Source organism: Besnoitia besnoiti (genome assembly GCF_002563875.1).
Source record: "Besnoitia besnoiti strain Bb-Ger1 chromosome Unknown contig00159, whole genome shotgun sequence".
In the NCBI taxonomy this organism is placed as follows: Eukaryota; Apicomplexa; class Conoidasida; order Eucoccidiorida; family Sarcocystidae; genus Besnoitia; species Besnoitia besnoiti.
Window position 1 is genome coordinate 1 of NW_021704036.1, and position 11,589 is coordinate 11,589.

The following is an 11,589-nucleotide window of genomic DNA, read 5'->3' on the forward strand; positions in this document are numbered from 1 at the left end:
AGCCAGCCTCGTGTCGGTGGAGTCAATTCAAACACGACGGCATTCCCATCAGGATCCCCGTTAAGAAACGAAAAAACTGGGACAGAAGAGGCTCCCTCCGGTATGCATACGACGATTCTGTGAAGCATGCAACTCGAAAGCATGTAAGTGCACAGTTGGCGGCATCCTAAGAAAGCACTCAGTCTAATACCCTAAGCCAACGTCCGCGGCGCTGGTCCGTGATGCCAAGGTAGGAGCCTGGTCGAGAAAGTCGCAACAGGCTCCCTTTTAACACTCACACAATTGGGCGAATGTAACGCCTCGCTGCTCTCGGGTACCGGCACTGCAGTGATCGAGCCGTGATAAAATCCGATGACGGTCCATAGCAGAAGGCTCGACTACTGCACTAGCCCTCTCTTATGCAGCTGTGAGTACACTTGAGGCGCATGTCTTGTTATAAGTGAGGTCTTCCACGAGTGCTTCGGCCTGATCTATAGTGTACGATCCCACAACTGCGCCACCCCCCCCCCCTTCCGCTCCCCTGCGAAGGCGGGGCTCTACACGGAAGTGGCGCTCGGCAACTCAGATCCAGGAGCGTGCCACTTTGGGGTTACTCTCAGATTCCGGTCCAAAATGCTGGTGTCCTTGTGTGGATGCCTGGAGTTCTTCATAGTGGACGTTACACAGTCGCGTCACCAGCAGATGAGCGGCGCGGCATTCCTCTCCGCGTTCCAGGACGTGAAGCGCGGATACAACCTCCCTTCTGGCTCGTTGCCTCAGAGGATCACACCCCGCTGTCAGCCAGAGCTGCCTGCACAAACTCTTTTCACGTGCGCGACTTTAGAGAGGCAAATTGCCGATGTCCACGTACGCCACAACGCCCCTGCGTCAACACTGCAGCACAACTCGCGCATTTCTTTTTAAGTTGAAGGAACTATATCCGCACTTTCCAGTTTCCACTCCGCGCAGGTGGAACCAACAGATTGAGACGATGGTCAGATGGGTGCAGGTCTAGCGTAGATGTGTGTAGTTCTGGTGTCGGAACGACGGAACTGCGTCTCTGCGTTCAAGATGGCACGACACAAATTCATCAGCACGGGGACCGGGGAGGGGGGGACGATGAATTCAAGATGTGAGTACTCGCAATGACTGCTATGTCACTCTGTTCCACAGGGTATGGCGCAATCAGACTTCCTCCGGAAGCCTTTTCAGAGCGATTCGCTGGAGCATATTCAACTACGCGGCGGGTGTTCATCTCCTTCCTCGACCTGCGCCCGCGTCTCGTCCAAAGAATCTGATGAGAACATCTTGAAAGTCAAGCAGGACTTCTCACACTTCAGTCAATGCGCAGCGAAACACAGACAGTCGGGACATTTTGTGTGCGGTAAACAGATTCTCCTTTGCAAGTGTTTCACCGTCATATTTGTGTAGTGCCTCAAAAAGTATCTAGGCTGTTTTCTGCACCGAAAAAAAAAAAGCCTCTCTGCTGCCCTCCTGTGCTCGAAAATGCTAACGGCAAGACGGGGAGTGTGTTTCAGAGAAAAGGGATGTTTAACCGGGAAGCTAGCGTCTAAAATATATAACCATTCAGCTCTGCTGTGCTGCGCGCGTTGCTGACCGTAGTCACCCCACAGCAGGACATCGAATGCCCACTGATGAGACGCCACTTGGCTAAACGCGAGGTCTCTGGGGCACTCTACCGCAATATTCTACCACGCTAAGAAGTGATCCCGATTTGGCGTTATGCTTCGCTGGCGCCCTGCAGTTTTTGCACTGGAAGAATGAGTTCTCACCTGTTTGAGGGCCGGGTATCCAGCGAAACTGCGATGCCCCAGCATGCTACACACGTTTGGATAGCGATTCTGTGGAGCCCAGACAAAAGAGCTGGAATGCGTCTGTCGCACTCGTATAGCGAATGCTTTTGCAGTGCCATTGCGTTGCTGGTGCACCAACTGAAGCCATGCGCATGCTGTTCTCCACGTGTCGGTGCGCAAGACATCAGCATTGCGCGACCATGACGGATGACCATCTCGTCTCGGAGAATTAGACCTGAAGACTGATCGGCAGTTCCGTGTAAGCAGGCAAGGCCTGCTACCCGGCGCTGTGGCGTCCGCTTCTGAGTATTAGTGCGATCAAAGCTCGAGACGGGCCAACACACCATAAGCACCGCTGGCACTCGCCCCGGCCGTCACTATCGCTTACGCATGGTGGTAACCTCGGCAGCGTGTTTGATGGCAGGTCAGAATCACTGCATTATATCCCTGCCCCACGGCGAATGCCTATGAGGGCTGCGCTCAGTGGATCCGCGAGCCGCGCGTTGTCTTGGTTGATCGCGAAAAAACCATCAGAAGCGACGCGAGGCCGCTAGCTGACGGCTTGCTCCTCCTTTTTAGCGTCACAGACTCCGAGCCCCGCCGACCAGCCCTGTGAGACACCCTCCACTGTCCACTTCATTTCGACAACAGATCGAGTTGAGTTCTCGCCACGATGCAATTGGAGTCACCTATGCTACTACGCACGTGTTGTCGCTGAGCCTGCATAATGATGACGCGTACCAACGCACCCAGACACGCGGCTCCCCTCCTGTGGCTAGGCATCACAATTGTCTCGTTCGTCACCCTCACACGTGGGGGGCTGGCCTTGTGAATTCGCACTTGAAGACTCACTCACGCGCACTGCAGGATGCCCCAGTGCAGGACTTTCCAATCGGATACTGGAAAGACATCGGCAAGCACGCTGAACTCGCTGGAGAGAGAAATGACGACAAGCCAGGGGCCATCTCATGGCTCGAGAAGAACACTGCTGGGGATGCGCAAAGAACTGCAACAGGCCAGCTCACCACGCGCTGGCAAAGAGTGGCTCGCCGTTTGGGCTTTGGGAAAAGAAATAGGGAAGTCGCGGAGTCTGCAGGCACTGTCCCCGCGAAACGGCGCTCGACGTGGGCGGGAAAAATTGCCCAGCATATGCGCCGTGCTGGAGCACTTTTGCGGCGCAAACTCCCAGCATACTTTTCCGGTCTGCGGACGCGCATTCGCAACTGGTGGAGGGGCATGCCAGATGTTGTGAGATTCCAGCCGGAAGAGCCGGGAGATGCCCTTGTCGCTCGTCTACTGGCTGAATTGCGCGGGATAGGCGGGCGGCCTCAAGACATCAAATGGGAGCACGGAGCTTTCGACGACTGCGTGTCTTCAACCTTCTTTCCTCCTGATGCCCCGGTACAGGTTGTCTCAGAAATTACGGGAAGCTCTAGGACGTTTGTGAGAGGCCACCTCTCGGGACAGGCGGCTTTGGCATCGTGTTCTTAGCACGAGACGTAGAGACCAATGAGGAGGTTGTTCTGAAGGCTGCTATCAAGGACGGGGTCCTTGCGGAAACGATCCCAGCCAGTGTGCAGAAGGAAGCATTTTTCTACCGTCAGCTTCCAGGTGTGAAAACGCCAGAGGATGCTCACCTGCATCTAAGGCTCCTAGTTGCCGCCGACGTTGTGAAGGTTGCACACGCTCCAGCGACCAAGGCGTGCGCGTCCGGAAATTGGTGGTCTAGTCAGTGGGTCCCCAACTTGTTTCTTGTCATGCGAAGGCAGAGACTGACCTGGAACGGCTTACAACAACATCATTTGAAGAAGGCCCCACTGTCAGCGAGAGTGAGCTCGGCCGCGCTGCACGCTTGCAGCTGAGCATCGGCATCATTCAAACGGTGGCCAACCTCCACGACCAGGGATTAGTTCATGTCGACATCAAGCCAGGAAATTTCGTAGTCATGGAGTGACGGGCGACTCTTTCTCAGTGACTATGGCTCATGTGAGAAGCTGGGAACGGTCAGGATGCATGTAGGGCTGGCAATGGGGTACCTCCCTCCGAGTTCACGTTGTCTGGCGGGGTACATTATGCACAGGCGTTTGACGCGTGGCAAGTCGGTCTATCTCTGTACGTGCTTTGGTGCAAGGACAGGCCTGAAGGGATTGGCGTGGAGTGGTTTTGGATTTTAGCAAGTGTCCTGTGGATCCGCCAGAGGCAATCAAGGACCTCATTCGGTGGTTCCTACAAAAGGACGAGGGCTCCGGCTGCTGCCTTTGCGTGCCATGCGAACTCGGCAGTTTCGCCAGATAAAGAAGGAGGTTGAGCGGTCGCTGCGACATTTCGCCATACAGCCTCCGTTAGAAACAGGCGAAGAGACGCAGTCGGTGAAACTAGAGCAGGCGTCTTTGGCGGAGGCTACGGAACGTCCTGGGGAACGTGGAATGACGGATACGATGTCGACAGGCGTCGAGGCGTAGCAGCGTCGATGGAGGAAGTGCATGTAAATTAGGAGCTGGGTTGCAAGAGGAGGAGAGGGCAGGTCAGGTCAAACGTGGAGGCGGGATAGGGTTTTGATTCGCTAGGATTACAGAGATGGCATGTAAGAACCAGCAGAGAAGGCCTGACTGGCCGTGATGCAATGCTGCACACAGTGTTCCGCGGGTCTTGTCTGTTCGTAAAATTGGTTCTTCGTTCATCCAGAGGTCTGCACTCTAATTCTACCTGCTTCCGGTGTAGTATCTCCGCACTACCTTTGGATTCATCTCGATCCTCATATTCAAAATTAACAAAGTGCATAGGACGTCACGATGTGGGATAATCTGTTTTGTCAAAAGGATGTCGTCATCTCCCTGTCGTGAACCGGAGGGGCACACGTGACGTCGCCCGCCCCTAACAGACTATGGCTCAGCTTGTAGGGGTGTTTACAGGTTAATCGATCTGTTTGATTTTTGTGAAGCAGTAGAGTTATTGAGGCGCTGGCGATCACCTTTGTCCCCTCACCTCCCACACCCTGGGATGAAACGACAGGTCGCAGGGAGTCCCCACACCTCGCGCACAGACGGCTGAGTTCAGATAGTCTCATTTGCGCCTCCCCGTCCTATTGCGGCACGCTTGCCGGCCGTACATCTGAGATGCGGAGAATTAAGAAATAGAAGGGAAATCTCTTGTCGAGCTCATATCTACGTTCTGGCTTAACTCGGCCCTCGTAGCGACCGGCCCGCCAGTCTCAGTTGCGCAGACGGTAATTGCATGGACGTGGAGTTATCGAAACAGCCACGCTGTAAAATGGTGGCACTCTACCACATTTTGGTGAACACACGCCGTATGTGGGCCATCACGCGAGAGCAAGTCTGATGTAGTAGAAAGCGGGTTCACGCGTCAGACTTCAGTCGACCCGATACATGATTTGGCAGAACCGGTGTCGCTGAGCGGTGCAGCCAGCTGCTGTCGGTGGTTTCCCATACTGCACTGAATGGAACTGTAGCTCACGGCCCCCTGTATTAGGAAGGATGGCGGCGCGCATATTGCCGTGGCTGTTTGAGCGAAGCAGGGGGCGCCTGGTGCCTTAAACGCTCTTTACCTGGGGATACCTGGGGACGCTAAGGAGGGACTGACACTGCGCTGCCGAATTCGAAGAGTGATTCGTGTTCCCAGATGCTTCGCAAGATCACTGCGGATCGAGTCGGCTGTTTATGCCCATGGCCGTCTGCTGCTACCTCGTAATGCGTAGGTCTGTCCGAGATGCGGTGCGTTCCCTCAACCCTCGCGAGCAGGTTCTGCCTTGCGAATGGGGCAGTCGAGTTTCAAAGCGTGGGAGTCGGAACAGGCTGAAGCGGTTTTTGCTCAGGGTGCTTTCATGGCAGGGCAAGGAACGTTCGCGAGACCACAGGGGAAGTCCAGTTCGTTGCGGGAGGCGGGGAGGGCATTCACTCTCTACCGTCGCAGCCGCTGCGACACAGTATAAGTATCCTATGATACGACAGAGCTCGCGTAGTCAGCGGATGTGGCGCTGGCGGCACTGCCTTCTTTTAGGCGCTTTGGTGCCCAAACATGTTAGAGGGCTCAAGCACCCGGCGCTCCGCGTGTGGTGCGTGGTATGGTGCAGCCTTCGTCCACTCAGCGCCTCAAGCTGGTGTGCAGTGTTTCAACCGTGTGCGTGGTGGATTCTGGGGACCGAGCCTTGCAGCACCACGCAGCGGAACTGGTGTATCTCCCGATTTCGTAACTCATGGTTTGGTATTCAGCAGCGAGCAGTCCTGCGTAGGTGGTCTGCCTCCAGCATGCAATAATCTACTGCTGCGAACGTGTCACTGCATAAAAAAGAGGAGTCTGTCAACCTTGGGCGTGCGAATGCGGCCAGCCCCCACAACCCGTGGCAGCCGACGGCAGCGGCATGAAACAGGGCCCTAGTCAGACCGCCACGGAGCTTTAATGGTCTGCCAACGGCGAACAGAAAAAGGCTGTTTCATTTGCATTTGGACGGACCGTATCACACTCGGGAAAGTTCAGCCGCATTGCCCGCAGGCACAATTCATCGGTTCCTTAGCACGACATTCGCCACCGGACGTGGTGTGTGGCGACCGTGTTGCTGCCCCTTTTGTCAGCACGGCCCGAGTGCCTGTTTGGCGAACAGTGTTTTTTCCTTAGGCGTGCGTACAAGCTGAAGACGCGCAGAGTGTGCGCAAAGCACCCCGTCGTTGCTCGCCTGAGATGAAGATTGTCGTCGTTCATCCGCAGGGCACAGTGCGGAGTCAGAGATGTGAAGCTCTCTGTAAAACCCCTCTGTTCGGGTACGAGTGACAGTCGGGAAGCAAAATGAAGGGGGCATTAGTTTGCTCAGAAGTCGAAGAAGGGTGGAATGCGTGTGGCGTGATAGCGCAAGAGCCTCTATTTCCACGTATTTTGATCTGGCGCTCGGGTCGCCATTGTCGCGGGGCCAGGGTGGATACGCGGCGGTGTGCCCACCCTGGCGTGTTCGTAGACTCTGATAGCTGCTTTTGGGGCCGTGGCACCTGCTCAGAGTTGGTAGCCCATGTTTCTCAAGTGTGTGGCGAGATCCACCTGTCCCTGTCTGAGGCACCAGTCAGCGACCATTTCTCGATTCTTGCCTAGGCGTGTTGTGCATCAGGGATCTTCCGTCTGTGAAAGGTGGGTAGTGATGCATGATGTGAGGGGGCCGTCACTAGGGGAGTTCTCCACTGACGCAACTTGCGGCAGACTATCGCTTCGACTGGCAGAGCGTGCGCTGAGACGTTCTCTCGAGCTGGTTTCCTTTGTGGTCGTGCCCTCAGGTACCAGCATGCAGGACTCGAAGAGGACGCGGGGCGCGAGGTCAACGTCGGTGCCTGTCATGATGCTTCCCCGGCGGCTGTTGGAGCTCGACCCGGGAACGCTTCCACGCGTCGAAATGGACTCTGGCAAGCTCATTCTGACCTGGTCTGACCCGCCTGCCCCCTAAGATGAAGTCTCTCTGGCTGCGGCAGGGCTTCCGAGCTGCCGCCAGACGCTGTCGCAGAGAGCTGCGAGCTTCCAGCTGCAGAGTCCACTCGAGACCGCCGCCAACTGCGCCGCCTCGCGACCCCACTGTATCTACGATCGATCTGGCTTGCGCGGTGCCCTGCGCGGCCGCTCGGCCGGCGGAGGTGGGCCGTTCGACTCTCCATCGCGAAAGACACAAACCGAGCGGCGCACCACTCTGGGTTCGCGAGCTTTCCGTGGAGTCGCATGCGCTGTCTTCGGAACCAGCTCTGGAGCGTCTCCGCGGCCAAGTGGTGGCGAAGGTCGTACCTGGTCTCCACGTGGGCAAGCTCGGGAAACTTCCCCATCCAACTGCTGATGAGGCGCGGATTCAGCTCGACCTGGCCGTCCTGCATGTCCATGACGCCGTGACTCATGGCGTGGAATTCGCACGCTCGCTTGGCGCAGTTGAGAACCACGTCCCGAAGATGGACTCGCGCCCCAGCGTAGACTGGAAGGCCGTATTTGGCGATGTACTTGAGCACTTTCTGCCGTTTCTCATCGGGGTGAAAACGGTGCTTTATGCCCATTGGCTGGTCGATCGTCCTCAGGAGGGCGATCATGTCAGTGAGGCTTTTGTAGTTCGTGCTGAGCTCGTTCTTGGGGTTCCAGCGTTCAATCAAGACGCGTTTCTGACACGAAATATTCCACAAGTTCTCGTCCTTCACTGTGTCCATGTATTCGTCGAGGACAGCGGTGGTGAAGAGATCCATGAGGATGAAAAAAACGAGGACGATGAAGGAAATGCAGAAGACCACAACTGTCACGCGGAGCAGTTTCTGGTCTGTCGCGGTGTAGTGCATCCGCAGCTGCTGAAGAATCATGTGCCAGTCCTCGCCAGTGCAGCTGCCTATCAGCGCCATCACGGCCCTCGCAGCATTTTGAAGTTTGCGTGGCGATTGAAGTACGTTTCTACTGGGGCGCCGCTGAAGAGGACGACCCCCCAGGTGGCGAAGAAGAAAATCGAGAGGCCCAGAAGCGTAAGCACGCTGAGGAAGCTCTCCATAACTCGCGAGATCGTTGTAAACAACGTCTGGAAAAAGGGCATCTGGCGGTATAGGAAGCGCGCGATCCGGAAGAGGCGTAAACTTAGGAGCCAGGAGGTCAGTGCGTCCACGCGCCAGACCCACCCCATCCACAAAACGACGCCAGCGCCAAAGGTCCCAGCGAGCAGGCAGCAAAGAACAACGTCGAGGATGTCCAACGCCTCGCGAAAAAAACAGACGGCCGCGAGCAAAGATTCTCGTACCGATTTCGATGAAAAAGAAAGCAGAAAGACACACAATGGCGATGTGGAGCTCAAGTCGTCGGCCCTGCCGATGGGGCCCGAGTGTCATGTCGTACCACGGGCCGTAGAAGAAAAGAAGGAGACAGCACAGGCACGTATGGACGGCAACGGCCATTCTGAAGCATCCGCTTGTTATCAGTGCAGCAGCTTTCTTCCTTGCCATCGCGAGCCGTTTGCTGTCGACCCCGGTGAAGTCTGGCATGGTGTCGCCGTGCTGGAGCGCCGAGTTGAAGAGGAGCTCCTGAATTTCAATCCACTTGTGTACCGTCGCGCTGAGCAGACTTCCTTCCATCTCCATGCGAGCCTTCTTACTCCGGGACGCGTCAACGATGATGCCCACGCACATCTTGACCCCGAAGATCGAGACTGCCGAGTTGAAGAGGAAGACGAGAACCGACAGAGCGACTTGCTGGGTGGGATTGCGGTCGAGGAGCCTGGAGAGCAGCAGCGGCCAGCCCTCGTTGGTGGCGAGGACGAAGACGCCTATCGAGGCTTCAAAGAAAGTCTGGAACGTATACAGGACCTCGTTGGGGTTGTCCGGCGGCACGTAGCCGACGCGCATGACCCGAGAGAAAATGAGCGCAAACATGACAAAGACCAGGCTCAAGAAGGCCGAGAGAAGCACGAGACTTCGTGTGCAAGCCAGAAGCGAGCGGACCACGATGCGGACGCCCTCCATCTGGACAAGCGAAAACAAGTGAAACGAGCGAAACGAACGCAAAAACTTTGACGAGGCGAAAGAGGGGAAGCTGCCAGACGAAGCGGCAGGCGTAACTACGCCAATCGGCAGCAAAGAGCGTCTGGTTGATCAGCAGGAGCACACACGACACGAGGGAGACCAGAAACCCGGCGCGCGAGGCGCCGGAGCCCAGTGCGAGGCATCCGCCTCGACACCAGCCGTACGCGCCAACCCTGAGGAGGGACTCAGCAAGAAAGAGAAAGGCAAAAATCCACTCCAGCACTCCAAAGACGTTCCGCGCCTGTTCGTTGTCGGTCAGCATGCACTCGACAACCAGACAAAGCAGCGAAACGACTTCAAGCGCGGCCAGCGCCCAGCCGTACGCTGTTGCGCTCGTCAGGCGCCTGAGAAGCGTAGCCACAGGCCCGCCCCGCAAAAAGGCGAGGCTCGCGGTGGGAGTCGACTGGCTGCCGAGATCCCCCCCCCCCACCGAGCTTTGTTCGCGCTTTCGGCGCACGCCGGGAGCGGCAAGGCACTCGCCGTTGACGCATCCTCGAGGCCTTCCTCCATGAGGATGAAGCGGATGAAGTCCACGATCGCGTCAGGGCGGTCGATGTCGTAGGACACGATTCGCTCGTTCAGCCACTTGAAAGGCGAGGATACCAGCCGAGCGACCGCGTCGTAGCAACATATCAGCGTAAGCGTGAAGAGGTAGCAGACGGACTCGCCGAGGGACAGGGGCCCTTCAGGCCCGTCCACGGCGCCGTCCCCAGCGGCATCTGTGGAAGAAAGCGCGCAAAAAAGGGGGGAGGAGAAAGTGTGCTCGCAGCTTCGCGCTGACGCGGCGCGGGCAGTGCTGTTTGCAAAATCTTCGCCGCAACCGTTGCGAGTTAGTTACGCTGTGACTCCCGGCGGGCGCGCAGACTTGCTGCGTACGCTGGCGGCGACACGCGACTCATGCCCCAGCCTACCTTCCGCAGCGCAAGCCCCGCGCGAGGCCTCAGTTGCTCTCGATGACCACTTGAGCAGCTGCATTTCATGTCCCCGTCGTATCGTACGTTCTGGCAGGAGCCTGCGCCTCTTCCTCTTCGAACAGCTTCACGCCATGTGAGGGGACCATGCCAACGAGGGACACTCTCGAGCTTACCGGTGGCAGAGTGAACTGAGAGAGCCGCGTCGTCGGGCGGGTGCTTGCGAGGTGGGTATCGGAGCCGGGATTGACCGCCCACAGTCCTTCGACGTCGTCGGCGCCATGGTTCCTCTGTCTGCCGCAGAGGCCTCCAGCAGGATAACGGAGGGCGGTAGGCTGAGCCTGACAGCAGTCTCCACTCAGAACACCACCCGTTGCGTCGCTCGGCCGTGTCTGGCCAGGCGACGGCCTCTCGCTCTCTGTTGCAGGCCCTCGCTTGGATTCACGCCGTCTGCCCCTGCGCCAGAAAGAAACCGCGTGAGCTGCGACAGCGCGTTGCTTGTCTCTGCGAAACCTCAGGCCGCCTGGCCTCCTTTCCGGCGGCCTGCTTCCGTTGGCGGAGGCCCTCTGGCTGCGGCGCCGCAGCGTCGAGGCCCTGGAGATGGACTGCGTGAGTCTCTGGAGCATCCACGCGGCCCCGAGCTGGTGTTTGAAAAAGTGGGCGCCTCTTGGTTGGGCAGCGATCGGGGGCGGAGGAACTCACTCAGCGCGCGCCAGGCTTTTCTTCGGCCGACTATTTTGGGCGAGGCGAGAGAATACATTCTCTGCAAGTTGCTTGTGTCTATCGCTGCGCGCGTCGGCATCTCGACGCCGAGTTCTCGGCAGAGTTTGATGAACCGGAAAATGTGTGAATTGAACACCACTTTGCGCGCGGTCACGTACTGGCCGATGAGGACGGCCTCAAATACGTTGTAGAAGAAACAGCACAGCGTCACGACGGCGAAGAAGATGTAGACTGAGATGATGTAGACGTTGCCGCGGCTCGCGAGCGCGACGTTAGAGGAGACTGCACTGCCTGGCGCGCTGGAAAGCGACCCATATACACGCTATACAACTCCCGCATCGTCACATGCCAGCTTTCTCCAGTCAGCAAACCAAAGACAAGGAGCAGCGCTTGCCAGATCGATTCGAAGTTGCAGTACTTCGTTACAGTGAGCGGCCAGCCGTAGCTGCCGTAGTTGGGGTCGAAGAAGAGGGCAAAGCCGAATGTGGCGAAGACGTAATTCGGGAATTTAGATGGAATATGCCCCATGATCTGCGAGAGTAATCTCGCGCGGTATCGCAGCCAAAGCAGCGATCAACTGCATGGTAGGCCTTTCTAAAAATCAGCTTGCAGCTGCATCGCCACTGCTGCTCG

At 57.2% G+C, this 11,589-nt stretch overlaps 1 protein-coding gene across 1 annotated transcript; it reads right to left on the bottom strand.

Moving 5' to 3' along the window:
- Positions 1-7,201: 7,201 nt before the first annotated feature.
- Positions 7,202-11,484, bottom strand: BESB_029720 (uncharacterized protein; the record flags this gene model as incomplete). The annotated part of the gene is made up of 5 exons (XM_029361640.1): positions 7,202-9,383; positions 9,487-9,666; positions 9,753-10,041; positions 10,936-11,255; positions 11,375-11,484. 5 exons carry the CDS (start codon positions 11,482-11,484, stop codon positions 7,202-7,204), a joined length of 3,081 nt encoding a protein of 1,026 aa, XP_029214693.1.
- Positions 11,485-11,589: the final 105 nt, after the last annotated feature.